This window comes from Schistocerca americana, chromosome 2 (genome assembly GCF_021461395.2).
Source record: "Schistocerca americana isolate TAMUIC-IGC-003095 chromosome 2, iqSchAmer2.1, whole genome shotgun sequence".
NCBI lineage: Eukaryota > Metazoa > Arthropoda > Insecta > Orthoptera > Acrididae > Schistocerca > Schistocerca americana.
Window position 1 is genome coordinate 1,094,286,174 of NC_060120.1, and position 19,741 is coordinate 1,094,305,914.

A 19,741-nucleotide genomic window follows, 5' to 3' on the forward strand; every position below is an offset into this window, starting at 1 on the left:
AATTTTTTTTACCTCTTCAGTGCTGTGGTGACACATTGGTGTTTCCCTCCATTACTGCTGCTGTCTTTCCGGGTCCTCACAACCGTCCAAAATTGTTACGATGGATTTTTGTGGACTCGTAAATAGATAGTCAAATAACTTTTAAAACTGTCCTGAATGTATATTCACACATAATCTTTACATAATACATTCACAAGGATAATAATACTCGGTGTGCAAACATTTTCTTTTTCGCACGTGTCTACTCTCTTTCAGATCTCGACAGATAGACAGCTACTAATTAATTAGTGTGTCCTGGATTGCTCATTAATAATCGTCTCTGGCTTCACTATCTTTTATCGTTGTCATAGATGTTATCGCTGTCTAGCAGCCGGAGAGTGCATTTTTTAATCACCGATTTGTGGACAAACAAATTCTTCTTGGTTCCTTTACAGAAACATGTTATTACAGGTCTACAACTTTTCTATCTGAAAGTTAAAGTTTTAATTGTGTTGTTCTTATTTCCATTGTGACATGGGGCTGCTCTGTAGCTGTCAGAAATTATGGTATTAAGAATACAAACCAAGTGCTCTGAAATGATTTATTGGTTCTTCGTGGGGTTTCAGTTGTCATACTAATCACCATCTGGTGGTGTGGTAGGTATGGTACATATATATTATTTATTGACAGTATAAGTGGGGTTAAATAATTGTATACAGAGTAGTGGCTGCCTGTATACCCTAAATGTGGCAGACTTCAAACTCCACTAATGGAGCAGTCTCATATTACAGACAAAAATATGTAAAAGTTATAATAAACACAAGTTATCATATGCAGGATATGTAAAGAAATTATTGTTTCTATTGACAAAAATGATCACATGTAGTAATTGGTGGATATTAAAGAAACAGACAGGCAGACAAGGAGAGACAGTTTGTTTACATGAGTACTTAGACATGAACTCATTGGTGATACTATTGCAATTTTTATGCTTTTCGTGAATAACAATTTTATTTCAAATTACAGCAGATACTAATTTATTTTGATGTAATAATTCAAATCATAGTAGTAATGCAAAATATATTTTGGCCTGATATTTCATCCTTATTGTTTAAATACCTTTAAAAATTTTCAGGTGTGAAATAAAGACCTACTGATGACTGCATCGATGTGCTGAAAAATGTTTGGTTAAAGGATGAAGAAGAATTTTGTTTTCACAAAAGCAGGCATATTTCATTCCCATAATTATTACCACAAATGTAGTTACTACAGAGCTCAAAAACGAGTGGATGATTTGTATGGTTGTTATAACAGGACAATGCATGTCTAGACTTGTTACTAAGTGCCCGTGAAAGGCAAAGGTCCCGAGTTCGAGTCTCGGTCCGGCACACAGTTTTAATCTGCCAGGAAGTTTCATATCAGCACACACTCTGCTGTAGAGTGAAAATTTCATTCTAGAAACATCCCCCAGGCTGTGGCTAAGCCATGTCTCCCCAATATCCTTTCTTCCAGGAGTGCTAGTTCTGCAAGGTTTGCAGGAGAGCTTCTGTGAAGTTTGGAAGGTAAGAGACGAGGTACTGGTGAAATTAAAGCTGTGAGGGCGGGGCGTGAGTCGTGCTTGGGTAGCTCAGTCGTTAGAGCGATTGCCCGCGAAAGGCAAAGGTTCTGAGTTCGAGTCTCGGTCCGGCACACAGTTTCAATCTGTCAGGAAAATTGTTACTAAGTAGTTTGGAGAATTTTAAATGGTGGTCTTGGATTGTATTCTCCCAATATGAAACCAGTTAATCATTTGTAATGCTAAATTTATTGATCTCTGTTGTTTCTCAAAATACTCCCCATGAACACATTTGGTAGTTGTAAACAGCTGTGGGATAGGACGTTGTTCAATATTTCTCCACCACTCTTATGTTTGTCTATTAAGTTAATGCCACAGATAGCATTGTTGTTCATTGTCATTTGTGTGCTCTATATTGTTCTGAAATTGATTCTGGTAATAATTATCGTAATTGAAATATCTCCTGCTTGTAAGATGCTCCGGCAGTGTCTGATGGATTTGTAGCAGGAGTTAAATATCAAAAGTTGGTGGGAAGAAGAGAGCAAAAGTTAGAAAAGAAATATTTAAAATTTTGATGATTTTTAATAGACAGCATATTTTCTCTTATGAATACTACCAAATTTTGTGTTCTGTTTATGTTCAGAGAGCTATTAGAGTTTATATATATGTATGAGACATTTTCGGGGTGGAGTCACTGGTGCCTAGGGTTCTGTAATGGTCAGTACCATAATGCAGTCTAATACAGTTTGTCAATCATAATCACAAAAATGTGATGTTCAAATAGTGAATTAGTATTTAGTTCTTGTGTGTGGGCTGAGCATGTAACCAGTGTGAATTATACAGCTTCCTCCCTTGACTATGCTATGCATATGTCATTCTGTGCAAAGTCTTTGGACTTCCTTGACTATGTAGCAGTAAGTCATTCCACTCCATTACTTACAATTTAATGTTTTCATACCATGTATCCTTTATTGTAAATTTATGTTTCACATGTGTTTTAGCATTCTGAAAAGATTTTCACTCTGCAGTGGCTTTCTATTAGAGAAGTAGCTGATCTAGTTGGGGTAGCTGCTTTGGTTATAGACCAGGAACGAATATATTAGGATGGTATGCATGGAAAATTCTCCATTCCCGTTCCCTACACTTACCTGATCAGTTTACAGTTAAAAAAAGGTCCATTGTTGTAGTTATAAATTAAAATATACTGTAGTGAAATGTGTATAAGTGCATGCACACTTGTGTGTGTGTGTGTGTGTGTGTGTGTGTGTGTGTGTGTGTTTACAGTTTCAGCATGGTGTGCAACACATCAAACTTGATAGCCTCCATATTGTCACAGCAATTAGTATAAATAGTAAATGTTCATGCATTTCTTTATTAAAGCAGTAAGTTCCTTGTAAAAGGTTGATATCCATATGCAGCCCTGTATTAGAACATCTCATGATGCTAGTTAATTAGTTGTTTCTTCTGTGTTCTTATACATCTTTCATTTTTTCTCCCTTTTCCTGTTCTTCCAAACCAACAAAGCTTGCACAAGGATAAATACGGAAAGCCGAAGAAACTCAACACACTTCAGTTGGAAAGTATTCGCCGACGGGGGTATGTTGCTTGTTTGCTTTGCAGTAACTGTTTGGGTGATGGACAAGTAACTGTTGTGTTATAACTGATCAGCAGATGTGACTGTTAATAAAGTTCACTTTTCATAATTTCCTTTCTTAAATCAATAATCGGTTGTGGTAAGTGCATGATAAGACTTTAATCTCCTTCTCATTTTCAAACCTATCTCAGACAACTCAAAATATATCAGTACTAGTACTACTACTTTCTGTGTATTAGCTTGTCAGATTATTATTTTTATTGTTATTACAATATACTTTCTTCATGTAGGACTTCACAGTAGAATACCTTAATTTTTTTACGTTGTTATTATTGATATAATAATGATATCCAGTCTTGGACATTAATGCTACAAGCTTGCTCTTTCTCTCTTTTGGCAAATAAATTATTCAGAATTATGATAAACTAAATGTGAACAGAACTTTGATTACCACATTGTGTCAAGGTGCTGGACATACAGGAAAAAAAACTTCAAAGTTAAGACAGGGCAGTCACACAACATGGAAACTTAGCAGGGACTCAGCAGGAAAGAACAACACTGAAATAAAGGATGAAATGATAGCAACAGACAAAATTTGTAATCCAGTCAGGTGGAAAAAATACTGTTTGATATGGCAGAGATGTGAGAATAAAAAGAATACATGGTCATATGCACAGAGATCATGAAAAGGAAACAGGAAAAACTGATGGAAAAGGAAAAAAAAAGAAAAAAAAAAGATATAACCTGTAGCTGGAATGGAAGAGAGATTTGTAAAGTTAAGCAATAAAATAATTAAAGAACTGAACAAGTTTAAAAAATTGTTTTGGGAGAGCATGGAAAGGACAGAGCTGGCTTATCAGTTAGCAGACACAAAAGGAGGGGGAAGTCAAAAGAGAATATAAAACAGTGTACTGCAATCAAGAATTTGAATCATATGGCAGTGAAACAGGGTCCAGAGTGCCCAGTGTTGTGCTGCAGGTGCACTTTGCTAACATACAATATCCATCACACATTTGTTTCCATTAATTTTGTTGCTGTGGCGACATTAAAGCCAAAGGGAGGTTGTGTTTCAATTGTTTCACAGTTATCACTGTTTCACAGGTGGCTCTGCTCCTGCTGAAGTAAGCCTTACCCACAATGGGTTTGGAGTAAGTTGTAGTAGGAGGGTGCATAACAGGGGCAGTCTCAAGGGTGCAAAGCATATGGGCAGAAAGTGTGCAGAACACTGACAGGGCAAATCATTTTCATATGCTTTCTCTTCCCCTTCTGTAATATTGCCTTCAAGTTCACTTCTCTTGTAAAGCCCTCCTACGTATTGCTTCCACCTTTCAACTTTCCCTTCTCTGCATAGTACTGGCTCACAGTCTGAGCTCTCAATATTCGTATAGCTGCATTTCTTTTCTCCGAACTCTTCTCTAGTTTTTCCACAGGCCTCATCATCTTTCTCCCAGTCATGCACATGGTTCTATAAGTTTGGAATTCTCATCTAATCGATCCTCCTGAGCCATTTTGTACTTTCTGTCACTCTCGCATTTTATAACTCTGTAGTCCCTTTTGCCCACTTCTTTTTGCCAATTAAATTCAATTCTTTATGTGTTATCCAAGAATTTCTGTCATACCTCGTATTTTGCCTAATCGATTCTCTGCCATCTTCACTGTGTCATCTCTCGAACCTATTTTTTTTCCATATCATATTTGTTTACACCATTTCAGTCAGAGATTACCTGAAACTGTTAACAAACCCTGCCTCTTAATTCATTTATTGCCATCTCCTTAGCTTCCTATCTACCTTTCTGCAGTTTCTTCAGTTTTAGTCTCACATTTCCTAATCTAATTCCCTAAGCATTGCTCGATTTAAATTGACATTTGTCAATGTTCATTTTATAATTTCTTTTTGAGACACTATCTGTTCTGTTCAACTTCTCGTATGGTCAGAGTCCACATCTGTCCTTGGAAATGTTTTGCAGTTTAAAATAGAGTTATAAAACCTGTCTTACCATTATATAATAAATCTGAAACCTTTCAATGCACTTGGGTCTCTTCCATGATTATTAGATCACATTTTTTAAAGGATTCCATTTTATGATGTTTGCTTCATTTTTTACTGAAATGGTTGTATGGAACAGTTTATTTTGTCTGACACCTTAACCTAGTTGATGAAAACAGTGAACAGTGCACCAGCTTATGACACTACAGTTTTGGTTGTGTAGTTTTAAGTTTGAGGGGCACAGCAGGTCGATGAAGATAGCCAGACTAGGTTTACACAAGATGAATGGAATCGAACAGTGGTGGCTTAAAGGGTACAGGGAAGGGCTCTCAGCTGCTGGTGGAAACCAAACACAAGGTTCTTAGCTTTATAGTATGACATTTAACTTGTTGATGTGTCTCTGATTATCATACCAGTGAATTTGAGGGCAGGCCATCTTAATATTTTATATGAGAATAGAAGCTGTGTGTAGTTCAGCACATAAAATAATTAGATGGAGAATGTGTTGTATCAGTACCACAGACGGCTGATCTTAGCAACCCAGATACAAGGTCCTTAAAGCTAGACTCAGGGAAATAATATTAAGGACAGGTAGTTATAGAATAGTAAGACATGACTGTGGAGTTTTGAAAGGGAAATGATGTATTTGCACAAGAAGAGATGATTACTAGGTATGACATTCATTCTGACAAAAAAAAGGAGAGGTTCAAATGCAGAGCAGTAATGTCTATATAAACAGGTGCAAATACAAAAACAGTTGTAGGAAATAGACTTGAAGGAGCTGAGAGCAAAAGATTTGACATGCAGGAAATACAGTGTAGAAAATGAAATATGTACCGCAAGAATTGGCAGGAGTAAAAATGCTTGAGGTAATTATTTAAAAATTCTAAAATAGATGAGAAATGTGATTGCAACTGAGATCTAAAAAATGAAAGTGAAAAAGTGAGGAAAAACGAACCTAAAAAAAGGATATTAGCACAATAAAATATGAAATGAAGTGAACTATAAGGCAATAGAGTTACTAAACTTGGAACAGGCGGAAGAAAGGCGAGGGTAAGAAAATTCGAAAAGAATGTGTGATGGGAAAACAACACAAATGGAAAATTAAATAAGCCAATGAAGTACTACTGACTGTTATTTTGAAGTTATGCTACATAATTGATTACAAAGGAAATGTGTAATCAGCTATGGGTGATATGGACCTTAAGCTGTTCAACACAGAAGTTCAGATTACAAATTTGAGAGAAATAGGAGAGCTCAAGATAGTTTTCTTTTTTCTGTTTTACTGTCGAAACCAAATTCTTAGTCGAGATACCCCGTGTTCTCAGTTGTGCGGCCACTGGAATCATAAGGTCATTCAAAAGTGAAGGCTTATAATTGTTTAAAAAAGTGATGACTATGTGATCAAAATATTTTAAATTTTTTTTTTTGTGTAAGTGTTTGTGTTCCAGTGTGTGCACAGTCATGTACACACAGTGGGGCATCAAGATGTGGACTATGTATAATGAAACATTTATCTTTGTGCCATAAAATTTGTAGATCCTCTGACCATTTCTTAACATTAACATGGATTCAGCTAAAGAGATAATGTTGTTTTGCTATAGTTTGTGAACTGAGTTGGTGCTTTGTACTTTTAATTATCTCTGTGTAAGTTGCTTCCTTCCTTGTTTGAGATTGGAGTGATACCATCTGGTGATATAGATGTTTTCATTGCTTTAATTTCAAATTATCTGCCAAGTGATGTAAGGGTAACTTAGATAAACACATAATTTATGTTCTGAGAAAATGCGAGGCACTTACTAGAAGATAATATTGTTAAGTCACGGTACTCCTTAAAAGACTTTGTTTTGAGTAATGTCATACACATGGAATTAGGTTCAAGTTATGTTAGGACTGTAGTGAGATTCTAGAATATATTTTATTATAAATATGAAAAAAATCAGGAAAGTTTAAGCAGAAAGGAACCTGTAAACTATTATTGTCGGGATGGTGAGTCTTACATCGCCTTTCTGACAGCAGTTGCACTAGGAATGGGATGTAGTAGACTGTGTCACATTTTACCTGTCACGTAAAAATAAATGATCACAAAATTTTTACACTCTGGAGAGCACTTACGCATCATACAGAATGTATATATGAAAAGGATAGATTGCTACTCGCCACATAGAGGAGGTGTTGAGCCATAGACAGACACAGTGCTACGCTTTTTACTTTTGGAAAAAATAGTGCTGCTTCATAAGCAGAAAAGACACACACACTTGACTCACATAGCATAGAGTTTGTGGCTGCTCAGACCCGACTGGCACAAAAAAATGGTTCAAATGGCTCTGAGCACTATGGGACTTAACTTTTGAGGTCATCAGTCCCCTAGAACTTAGAACTACTTAAACCTAAATAACCTAGGGACATCACACACATCCATGCCTGAGGTAGGATTTGAACCTGCGACCGTAGCGGTCGCGCAGTTCCAGACTGTAGCGCCTAGAACCGCTCGGCCACCCCGGCCGGCCCGACTGGCACATTCAGACCTGAGCAATCATAGATGGTTTCTATGCAAGTTGTGCTTATTTGATTTGTGTGTGTGTGTGTGTGTGTGTGTGTGTGTGTGTGTGTGTGTGTGTGCGCGCGCACGCGTTTATTTCCTACTATTGAAGAAGCACTTTTTTGTCTGAAAGATGAAAGTGTAGCATTGTGTCTGTCTGCGACTCGATATCTGCTCTATGTATGCCCTTTTCATATTTGAAAATATTATGTATGTGGAGAGAGAAAAAATTTACTTATCATGTGGCAGCTCCTTCCTCTGGCAGAAGAGTCAGAGGGGAAGGAAGAGAAGTGGAGAAAAAGGATGCGAGGTTTAGAAAATGGGGAGAGTTTGGGAAAGTGATGCAGAACCCTCGATCAGGGGAGACTTACTGGCCAGGATGAGTAGAAAAGACTGACTGTTGAGGAAAATTCTTCCCACGGCATTAGTTTCTCAGAACCGTACAGACGGTAACTGGCATTAACAATGTGTCCTCGGTTCTCGCCATTCGTCTGGACATAATATATGTTAATTTCTTTGGTCTCAGCAACTATTCCTGTCTTCACTCCCTTTTAGCTTTATGTCTTTCATTTTCTGACTCGTCTATTTTTCGCCGTCGCCGTCCCATCTCTATCACGTACAGTGCACATAGCTTTCTGCTCTTATTACCTTGTGCTTGATATTTTGGAAGTAATCTGTGCCCTGTATATTATCTTATCTTCCCCCTTTAAGCTCTCCGACAATCGTGCTTCCCTTCTGATGCTGTTGGGTAAGACTCCCCTGACCTTCAGTTCTGGATGACTTTTCCGAACTCTGTTCCTTTACCTAAACCTCACCAGTGTTTATCCTTCATTCCTTTTCCATCCCATTCAACCCTTTTGCCAGAAGAAGGCGCCACTAGGTCAGAAGCTGGCAAAATTTACTTAATCTTTATATGCTTGTGTTCCACATCCACCACTTGATGAGTAGATTTTTTATATATCTGGTTACATTATATTTTTGAAAATTGAAAACTGATTGTTTCATTGACATATCTTTTTCATGTTGTTGTTGTTGTTGTTGTTGTTGTACCATCCTGGAGTTTGTAGTGTACATATCGTGTATAACTTTACAATTTAACATACAAAATACACAAGCATTTAATTTAAAACATACTGTTTAAGATTACACAGACTAGAGTTGCTTTTTAATCAAGCAAGTGTTCCACCAAAGTGTAGACCAAAGCATATTTTTTGGAGATAGTTGTAGTTTGTCATCTCTACATTTGTATTTAGTATTATTAATGTCTTTGTTGCCAGTAAAGTTAGTAGCAGTCAAATTAACTGTATTAGTATTAGTTTATATCTACACTACTGAGTGTACAAATTAAAAAATGGCCTACATTCATGTGGTGTCTGATTTATTAGCTTTGAACATGAAAATTCAGTTTTCTGAAGTTTTACATAATCCTCACAATTTTAAAATGTATTGAGTGAATCAAACTGTAGGTACATAATTGTATTTTGTGCTATCCTACAGGGAATTTGAAGTGGACAGCATCAATTTCCCTGGACAGGTACACCAGTGGCGACTGAGCCTACTGCTACAGAAGGGCACAGAACGCACTCAGGAGGACCTGCTCGCCGACCTCGCACTCTCCCTGCGCTTCCTCGTCATCACGGCCCGAGGCCGCCTCACCTCTCACTTCCTCTCACTCGCCAATGCTTTGCATGCCTTGCTCGATGGCTTGCTGAAGCTCCTCGGTTAGTCTCTTCGTTAAACCTATAAAAATTCTGTTTATTTTAGTAGGACTTGCCTTGAGAAAATATATTATGTTAACCAATGCTAAGTGACAGAAGTGGAGTGGCAGTTATGTAACTACAGAAGTATCACTCTTCCTCTTTCCTTTTAAATATCTTTCATTGCAATTTAGTATGTTCATTTATATTCCACTTGGATGAATTATCATAAGTCTTTGTTAGTAATATTCAAACAATAAAAGTTCACAGATGTAGTATACACGAAGTACTAACATCGTTTTTTTTGTCATAATATGCAGGCTTAGTCTTCCATTGTTGAATCGTGACTAGTATAGCTAATATAAGTATTCAGGAGCAAATGCTGTATTTAGAGCCTTTTTAAATGCTGTTTTTATCCAAATCTTGTGTGGCAACTGAAAAGATATTGATATGCAAATTTGGTGAGAAGGCGAATGATATAACAGAACATAGTCCTAGATATAAAGGCAAGAGAGAGGTGTGAGGGCAAGCTGTCAGCAGTCAATCGTAAAAGTCTTTTATTTTCAACATCACAGTCGAACATGCCACAATAATTTTGACACCTTCTTTTTTAAGGGAATCGTAAGACTTTGGACTGTAATTCGAGAGGTTATATTTATAATAAATAATTGTTTGCGGTATCACTGGGCACAATTTCTTCTCACAATAATGAGATTGAGGAGACTGATGTATGAAATGAAAAATGAAACTACTTTATTTTTCTTTCTTTATCACCAGATGCATTTTGCACCACATTTTAGTTACACTGACAGTAATGGCAAGTGTTACACTGTTAAGCGCTAGTCCAGTATTTATCAAAATTTGTAGAGGAATTAGACAATTAAACTTTCATTCCATTATGAACTATTGTCCATCGTCAGCACCTGTGTGAGGTGTGACCCCTACAGGTCTTACATAACTCTTTTATTTGTCACGGTACGGAAGCAAACAACCTCCAAATGTCATCTCAAAAATTTTTTTGCCACATTCGGAAAACACTGTGTGTCACTTTACTGAGATAGTCGGCCGAAGGCCAGTACGAAAGTCTGCGTATGCTCCCCTCACATCCCAGACGTGCATCTCGGGGACCAGGTGGGCCAGTCAAACATCCGTACGCTCCTCAAGGTGTTCGCGGTGTGAGAATCGTAGCTTCCCGTGACCGTAAACAGAATCATCTACAGACGTGTAGGCACTGATCTGACTGCCACGGCACGGGATTAGCCACGCGGTCTAAGGCGCTGCAGTCGTGGACTGTGCGGTTGGTCCCGGTGTAGGTTCGAGTCCTCCCTCGGGCATGGGTGTGTGTGTTTGTCCTTAGGATAATTTAGGTTAAGTCGTGTGTAAGCTTAGGGACTGATGACTTTAGCAGTTAAATCCCATCAGATTTCACACACATTTTTTTTGACTGCCACGAAGAGAGGTGGGACTCCTCTGCGGACACCACCGGCTGCCACTCCGTGTCCCTGTCGACTTCAGCTCTGTACCGTGGAAGTCTCTGCCTCCAGCGGTAAGTGACACGGGTAAACTGGAAACCTCGACCCAGGTGCCAGTAACGCGTACCCCCGTGGCTCGCGGCCCGCACTCGCCCCATTTCTCTGAGGTCGCCAGCTGCCAGCCACCACTCGCTCTGCAGTCAGTGCACCACAGCCACCAGAGTCCCTTGTGCCAAAGATCTGACCTTTCTCGAGTCTGAAAGGTGGTAGTAACATGTGCACGTCGTCGGAGCAAACTGTGTTTTGATCTTCACGTAAAAAGTTGCTCTAACGTTATACTCGTGCAACAGCCGTGATGTATTCACACCGTTCTTTGTCTGTAGGAATAGCTTTTTTCTGCTGCTGAAAATAAGTGTTTGTAAGTATGAAATATTAACCTGAGCGCCCCACAGTCATCAAAACACTCTACCAGTTTGGCAGCATTCGGTGGGTGTATTCGTAGTGTGACACTTTCATTTTCCATTGGGGTGTATTTGCATTTCTGTTACATTTATATGTTTCTGTCTGTTTTCACACAGGCAATTTTAAGTCTGTGGCAAGTTTCTATTTACTTAGAATAAATCCTACAGCATAAGAATTGTCATTACTGATCAAGAAAAATATTATCTAAAATCGAACCCAGACCTTTAATAGTGAACTTGATGTGCCAAGGACAGCTGAAATTTTATACAACACTTCTAACACTAACATGCTAAAATGGGTAATGATCGTTCAAGTATTGAGAGTAATATTTCAAAAAAAGAGTTTTGTAAATGGGCTCAAGAAAAAATTATAAAACAGAATATGAGATGGGAGATTAGCTGCCGTCGACCCCGAGGCCCGTTTGACCTTCACCGTGCTCTAGTGGGTACGGTCCCGTCAGAGGTGCCGTGCCCTCGCTCTCCTCGTATCTACCCTAGCCAGTTATGTGAGACCATGCAGTTTGATGTAGACTGTGAACTGTAGTGTGAGTTAGTATTTTTAACTTGCAAAAATCATCCCTGTGTGTGAAAGAATCTACTACGTGTTGTGCAATTGGACTACCTCGAAGCCCATGTGCCTGTGACGAATGTGAACTCAGTATCTTAGATATGTAATTGATACCGTCTGTCAAGTATTGCTCATTGCCTTATCTTATTGTTAATTTTTACTAATAATTAATTTTGCATCTTCCAGACTTCTGGATTCAGTGTTTACTTTTTAGTGAGTATCAGCTTACCATTGCTGTGCAAGTGTGAAAAGTGCAATCCATTTATTTGTCTTTGTCAACTGTTCGTGCTCTCGTGTTTCACTGTTTTCCGTATGTAAAGTCCTTTAGACCACTGACATACACTACACATTTGTCCAACAAATAATTGTAAATATGGGATTTTATGTAACACTCTTTCTTAGCTACCAGTTAATAAAAACGTATACTCTTCGAATATATCTTTTGTAGTATATTTGAAGTAAATATATATCTGTAGTTAATAAAATGCCTATACCTCAAACACTGCTTCTTCTTTTAGATATTGTGATTGGCGTCCCTTCTCTACAGGCGCATAACATCGAGGCCAAAATTAGAGAGGAGCGCTGTCGCTATCTTGTTGCGGAACTTGTCTGTCGGGTCAGTTGCTTATTGTTGCAGTATATGTATAGTGTTTTAAAATTTCATAATTTTAACCTTCAATAGGAAAATAATTCTGTCATTAATGTACATTGTGGTAAATTTCTACACAGTTTCTAGGAGAATGACAGCAGTAGACCTAATAGCAATTTATATATCAGTTGATGGTTTTGTAGGTGATGTAAATGCATCTGTGAAAAGTAGAAATCAAATTTAAAAATTTTTGCTGTGGTATATGTGAACTTGCATACTATTATTGGATTTGTATATTTAACTAGCCTTCTAATCATTCAAATGCATACTAATATTTTGAAATTTATTATACGGTGTGGTCTGTTGGAGAATGTGATATCTTTGACCACGTATCTCAATAACTACGAATTGTTACTAACATTAGTGTAGTCGATTTTTGTTATAACTGTTCAGACCATTTATATTTGAGGTATACGGGATGCAGAGATTGTTGTCATTCCGATCTTCATTCCGGACTCTGGTTTGATGCAGTTTTATGTGCCAGTCTGTAGTGTGTGAGCCTCTTCATCCCTGAATAACTACTGTAACTGACTTGTTTGCTGTACTCGTGTCTGCCTTTTCAGTTCTTACTACCCACTTCCCTCTATCGCCAAATTAACTATTCCTCAGTGCCTCACGATGTTCTCTCATCTCGTTACAGTTGGCACCTCTTTATTACTTACTCAGTCTATCTGCCTAATTGACAGCATTCTTCTGTAACACTACACGGTGCTGCAGTTATCTATAATTAAGTACATTTTGAATGGAGGTGCACAATTACTCAGTCAGATATTTATAAGATTTCAAAGTGGTGCAAAGACTGAAATTGCTTCAAATGTTGAGAAATGTAAACCGGAGCACTCATAATAGATGCTATATACTGTGACTGTAATATCAGCAAGTCACAGCTGGATTCGTTCGAATCAAACAAATATCTGCGTGTAACAGTTTATAGGCATATGAAATGGAAAGATCACACAGTCTTAGTTGTAGGTCAGCAGGTGGCAGGCTGTGCTTCATAGCTAGAACATTAGGGAAATGCTATCAGTGTATGAAGGAGACTGCGTACAAAAGACTCACGGAATCATTTCTAAAACGTTGCTCGACTTTGTGGGACTTGTACAAAATAGGGCTAAGAGGGCATACTGAACAGCTACGAAGAAGTGCAGTACAAACGGTCACAGGTTTGTTCGATCTGTGGGAGAGCGCCACAGAGATATTGAACGAATTGAACTGGCAGGCGCCTGGAGATGAACACAAAAGATCCTGTAAAACCTAGTTATAAAGTCCTAGAACCAACTTTTAAGTGTCGAATCTAGAGATACGTTACAGCCCACTACGTATTACATCCGTAGGGATAGCGAACAAGAGATTTGGCTAATTACGGCAAGCGCAGAGGCATGTAGGCAATCGTTCTTCCCACACTCCACCTGTGAATGGAATGGGGAAAAATACCGACAACCGGTCTAATGGGACTTACCCTCTACTGTGTATTTCTCAGTGGTTTCTAGAGTACGGATACAGATGTAACTGTGGATTGCAGAAATTTATATTCCTCTCTCGTATGTCCCGTTTACGATCTACGTATCACTTCCGTATAATGCTGTACCCCCCAAAAATATAAATAAGTCTTTTTAACACACAGATTTACATTCGCTTTTAGCAAATTTCAGCAGTGCAGTGACCTTAGCAATAAACTTTTCTCGCCTCCTCCTCTTTGCTGTCACATTTCACCGGCTACTTTCTTATCTCGTATATTTCCATTTACTCCATTAACTTCTCATTCAGACATCAGACAATGCAGAGACATTTATTCTTAGACTTGCTTCAACCACCTACATATTTAATTTAGAGGTGTTGAAACACAGGCAGACGTGACAAAAAAGACTGCTAAACACGTGAGGTTTGAGCTGAGAGGCCTTCTTCTAACGTAGAAAACACACACACATTTATGTGAGCGCAACTCACACAGACGTGACCACTGACACGGGCCACTGAGGCTGGATTGTGAGCAGCTGTGTCTGAAGGGAGAAGCAGTCTGGGTGTTGGGTGTAAGGAGGCCAGGGTGAGGAGTGATAGGAGGTTTAGGGCTGCTTGAGGGAGCATGCAGTCATCTGATGGGGACAGGGCAGGGGTGCTAGGTGCAGTTAGGAGCTCTTTGGGGGGTGGGGTGGAGGTGGAAGGGTAGGGAAAAATGAGAGAAGATGTGGAGGAGGAAGGAGAAAAGAGAGAGAGGGAGAGGGAGAGAAACTAGTGGGTGTGTAGGTGGAATAGAAAGCTGTGCAGTACTGCATTGGCAGCAGGGAAGAGAGTTAAGGGAACATAAGATATATTACAGGGAGAGTTCCCACCTATGCAGTTCAGAATAGCTGGCAGAGGCTTCGAAGCAGTCTCCGAAAAGAAGCGCATTGTGTCGGACAGTGTGATCGCCAACGGGGTGGTCCAGTTGTTTCTGGGACACAGTTTGTCAGTGGCCATTTGTGCAGGCAGACAGCTCGTCATGCCCGTGTAGAATGGAGCAGAGGAGTTATAACTTAGCTTGTAGATAACATTACTGCTCCCTCAGACAGCCCTACCTTCGATGGGATAGGTTATGCTTGTGACCAGACTGGAGTACATGGTGGTGAGAGGATGTATGGGACAGGTCTTCCAACTAGATCTCTTACAGGGATGTGAGCCATGAGCCACGAGGCAAGGGATCGGGAGCAGGGAAGGAGTAGGGATCGGACGAGGATATTGCACAGATTCGGTGGGCGGCAGAATATCACTACGGAGGGATGGGACGGATAGCAGGTAAGACAATCCTTATTTCAGGGCATAACAAGAGGTAGTCAAAACCCTGGCAGAGAACAGGTTTCAGCTGCTCCATTTCTTTGTGATTCTGACCCCTTTGTGGCTGGACGGTGGGCATGTGGGAGGTGAACACAAAGAAGTGTTCTCCCCTCGTGACTCGGTACATCTAGAAATGGGGCAACTACGTCACATTCTCCACTAGGATTTCGACTGCTTCTGGTCGTACCCTGAAATGAGGAATGTCCTACTCACTATCCGTCAAAAGTAGGGCTACCTGTGAAAGCAATCGTGTGATATACAAACCGAGGCACAACCACTGTGCTGTATTCTACATGGGCATTGCAACCAACTAGCTGTCTGTCCACAGACAAACTGTGGCCAGGAGACAGCTGGACCACCCAGTTGCTAAACGTGCTACCCAACACAACGTGCTTCACTTCAGTGACTGCTGCACAGCCTCTGCCATCTGCATCCCTGGATCTGTCCTTCTAACACCAGATTTTCTGACTGGTGCGGGTGAGAACTCTAACAGCCCCCCCCCCCCCCCGGTCTCAACCTTCATTAGTCCCTGCTGTTCACCCTCTTCCCTCTCTTCCCTGCTCTCACTGCAGTACTACGAAGCCTCCTATTCCACAAACACTTCCATTAATCTCTCTCTCTCTCTCTTTCTCTCCTCCCTTCTCTTCTTCTCTCATTTTCCCCCCTCCTCATCTTCTCTCCTTTTCCACTATCCCCCCCCCCCTTCAAAAAAAAAAAAAGAAACTCTCGACTGCACCTAGCAGCCCTGCCCTATCCCTACCAGATCCCTCCATACTCCCACAAGCAGTGCTACACCTTCCCCCACTCCTATCCTCCTGTCACACCCTCTCCATGCCCTGGCTTCCTCCTTATCCCCACCACTCACATTGCTTCTCCCATCAGGCGCAGCTGCTCGCAGTCTGACGTCGATGACCCGAGTCGGCTGTCACATGTGTGTGGACTGTGCATTTTCTACATAAGGAGGAGGCCTTTTCAGTCTAAAGCTCACATGTTTAGCAGTCTGCTAATCGACATCTCCTCTGTACTGTGAGTAACAATGAGGCCTTTTCATAATATTGTCGTAATTTAGAAAATGTCTTTTGCTCGTAAATTTCGCCAGATTTTTGTGTATACACACTCGTGACATGTGCGGGTACATCAGGTTCTGTCCCCAGAGTATAGTGCAAATAATCTACTTTATTTCACTATTACTTACATCATACTTTTCTGCAACTTCTTTTCGAGACTTGTTCCGAGACCGTTTTTGCCATTGTACTGTAGCAGAATAATTTCTATATGTACTCTGGTTGTCCTTTCCCATATTGTAGAAGAGACAGACAGACTTGTCCACCTCGGCTTTTGATGATGCCTCAGAATTTCTCATCCCGTCTCTGTAAGAACTGTCAGAATATAATATAGTAATTTAGCAGCACTAACGACTAGTGCAGTGTGAAGTCAGTGACTTTTACTGTAAGGACAAGCTGTTAAAGTATACGAGGTGTAATCAAAAGTAGTGGAATTTTTTCTTTTTCTTAAGCCATCTTTATTTATTCAATAACATCAACTTTGTTCCCTTCGACAAAATACACTTGTGCTAGCACTTGTTCCAGTCTTGTGGAACTTACTTTTCATTATGGTGTTCAGTCCCTTCAACGATTCTCTTTATGTCTTGTCAGTGGTGGCAAAATGATGTCCTTTTGTGGTTCTCTTCAGTCTCAGGAATTGAGGAAAGTTGCAGGGGTCATGCCTGGCAAATACGGTGACTGAGGCAATATAACGGTTTTGTTATTTGCCAAAAAATTACGAACCAGCACAGAGTTTTAAGTGGGAGCATTGTTGTGACACAATTTACATAGTGGTTTTGCCACAATTCTGATTGTTTTCTTTGAATTGCTTCATAAAAAGGCAGATAATTTCCGTGTAGTATTCCTTACTGACCATACGATAATAAGACAGGAACTCATGGTGCACCATCCCATTACAGTCAAAGAAAACAGTGAGAAGAACCTTCATGTTGTTGAACTTGTCAAATTTGTTTTGGTCGTGGCTCTTCAAGCAGTTTCTATTGGGACGATTGTGCCTTGATTCCAATGTCATACGTGTATACCCAGCTTTTTGCACCTGTTATAATCTTCTTTAGAAGTTCTGGATCATTGTCGACTTCATTCAGCATTTTCTGAGTGATGTCTACACGACATCATTTTTGGCTTAAATTCAACAATTTCGGAACAAAATTTGCTGCTACATGTTTCATACCCCCCGCCTCCCACCCCCCTCCCCCATAAAAAAATAACCAAAATGAAAAGGGAGAAGAAGAGGAGGAGGAGGAGGAGGAGGAGAATAAGAATAAGAAGAACAATTGCTTGACATGAGTTAAAGGTTATGCCGACATCATGTCCGCAGCTCGTGGTCGTGCGGTAGCGTTCTCGCTTCCCACGCCCGGGTTCCTGGGTTCGATTCCCGGCGGGGTCAGGGATTTTCTCTGCCTCGTGATGACTGGGTGTTGTGTGATGTCCTTAGGTTAGTTAGGTTTAAGTAGTTCTAAGTTCTAGGGGACTGATGACCATAGATGTTAAGTCCCATAGTGCTCAGAGCCACTTTTTATGCCGACATCAACAGACGTGGATTCGGTGATTTTCCAGAACCATTTTCTTTACTTCTTCCACATTGTCATCAGTAAACAATGTGCTAGCGTGTCCAGGGCAGTTGTTATCTTCACTGTTTTCTCAGTCCTCTTTGAAATGTTTCTACATAAGCTCATGTCTCACTCATAGTAGAATCGCCAAAAGCCACAGTCAACATTTTGAATGTGATGCCACACCTTTTTCTGTATTTCAAGCAAAATTTAAAGCATATTCTTTGATCCACCTTTTGAAAAGTAAAAATTTGCGGAGCGCTTGAAAACGTCTATAACTTTGAATGCAAATGTACGTCAGGGACATGTGTACCAATATCATAAAAAAAAATTGAAAATTGAATATATAACACCAGCAAAATTTAAAAAATTCGTGTTAAATTTTGATCACACCTAGTATAAGATTTACTGCTGTTGTTTTTCATTTATATTTGGATGTTTTGTGAAAGAACAACTATTTTCCCAACAGACTGAATTTGAAGATTCCTTGGAATTATTGTGCGGATTTGTGCGGCGGCAGCTTCGTCGTGCAGCTACAGAGAAATTTGAAGTTTTGAGGGAAGCATCTCGAACACCTGTTCCGATCCCTTACTTATTTCTTACACCAAAGGTAAGCTTGTAGTACAGCTGTGTGTAGAAAGCTATTAATGGAGTATTGTGGAATGCAGATAAATGCAGTCTATTACAACTGAGTATATGAAAAAGAAAAATGGCAGTGAAGAGATTATATTATTCTGTGCTTGGCAACATAAGTATGCAACTGTTGCATTCAAAGTGTTAAATTTTAAGGTGATACATGTCTGAAAATAAGACTTATGACAATTTATTCTGTCAATTGTACGTTTTATTACAAACTCGAGTGAAAGCAGGATGGGATTTCAACCTCGCTGCCAGCTACTTTTTGCACACATTCAGTACTTGAGAGTATGCCCTCCCGACACATTGTATTCAAATCCTGTCACAGGTATATCGTGTCTTATCAGATGATGGGCTGTTTGTGTAGGTAATAATGATGTCGTACACCAGCACTGCTGCAGCTACTTGCTTGTGGCATCGAGTGGAGTGACACAGTGGTCAGCACATTCTGGAGGATGCCAGTTCAAATCTGCATCTGACTGTCCTTGTTTAGGTTTTTTCATCTTCCTCAATCACTCCAGGCGAATGCCAGGATGGGTGCTTTGAAAGGGTACAGCTGATTTCCTTCCCCATCCTTGAAATATTCTTAACTTGTGCTCTGTCTCTGATGACCTCAATGTCAATGGGATGTTAAGCTCTAATCCATGTACTATCTATGTAGGCCAGGGTACTAATACACTCTCTGCAACTGATGAACTTCCTGTGGTGCCGTATCTCAACTATTTTGCCTTCCTGTCCCTGTCCCCTTGTGTTATCACCCTGTTCTTCCCTCATTATTTGTTCATTTAAATAACTTCATCTAAGGACCTGCTCACACTGGTCAGTGTAATTGATAATGTATTTTTGTGCCTGTGTGCTCTAAAGTTCATAAACTGAGCTTAACTCTTTATTTATGTGCATACAGCAGCCAACTATTTGGCAGCTGGTTCTCTGACACATTCCATTGTCCATACTTGTGCAGTGTTATTTCTAAGTTTGTGTGCAGAAATTAATTGTGCTTGGCTGATACAGCATAAGCAGCTCTATCATTGATGCTGTTCAGTAATTAATAAGACATATACAAGCATGTTGTTACAGCTTGTTCCTCTGTTTGATAGTTTCTTTATTTTGTAGTCTATCTAAGTGGTAGAGATGTTGTGGGAGTAGTTATTAAATATACAGGATACATCTAGTCTT

General features: G+C 39.7%; 1 protein-coding gene across 3 annotated transcripts in view; it reads left to right on the top strand.

Moving 5' to 3' along the window:
• LOC124596496 overlaps positions 1-19,741 on the top strand; it is an 836,705-nt gene that overhangs the window by 644,014 nt on the left and 172,950 nt on the right. For 2 of the 3 annotated variants that reach the window (XM_047135655.1, XM_047135656.1), the window contains 4 exons: positions 3,059-3,130; positions 9,155-9,378; positions 12,374-12,471; positions 18,399-18,539. In XM_047135655.1, coding sequence (XP_046991611.1) covers positions 3,059-3,130; positions 9,155-9,378; positions 12,374-12,471; positions 18,399-18,539 — 535 coding nt within the window. The remainder of the gene's footprint in view (positions 1-3,058; positions 3,131-9,154; positions 9,379-12,373; positions 12,472-18,398; positions 18,540-19,741) is intronic. The other variant, XM_047135657.1, reaches the window with a different exon arrangement.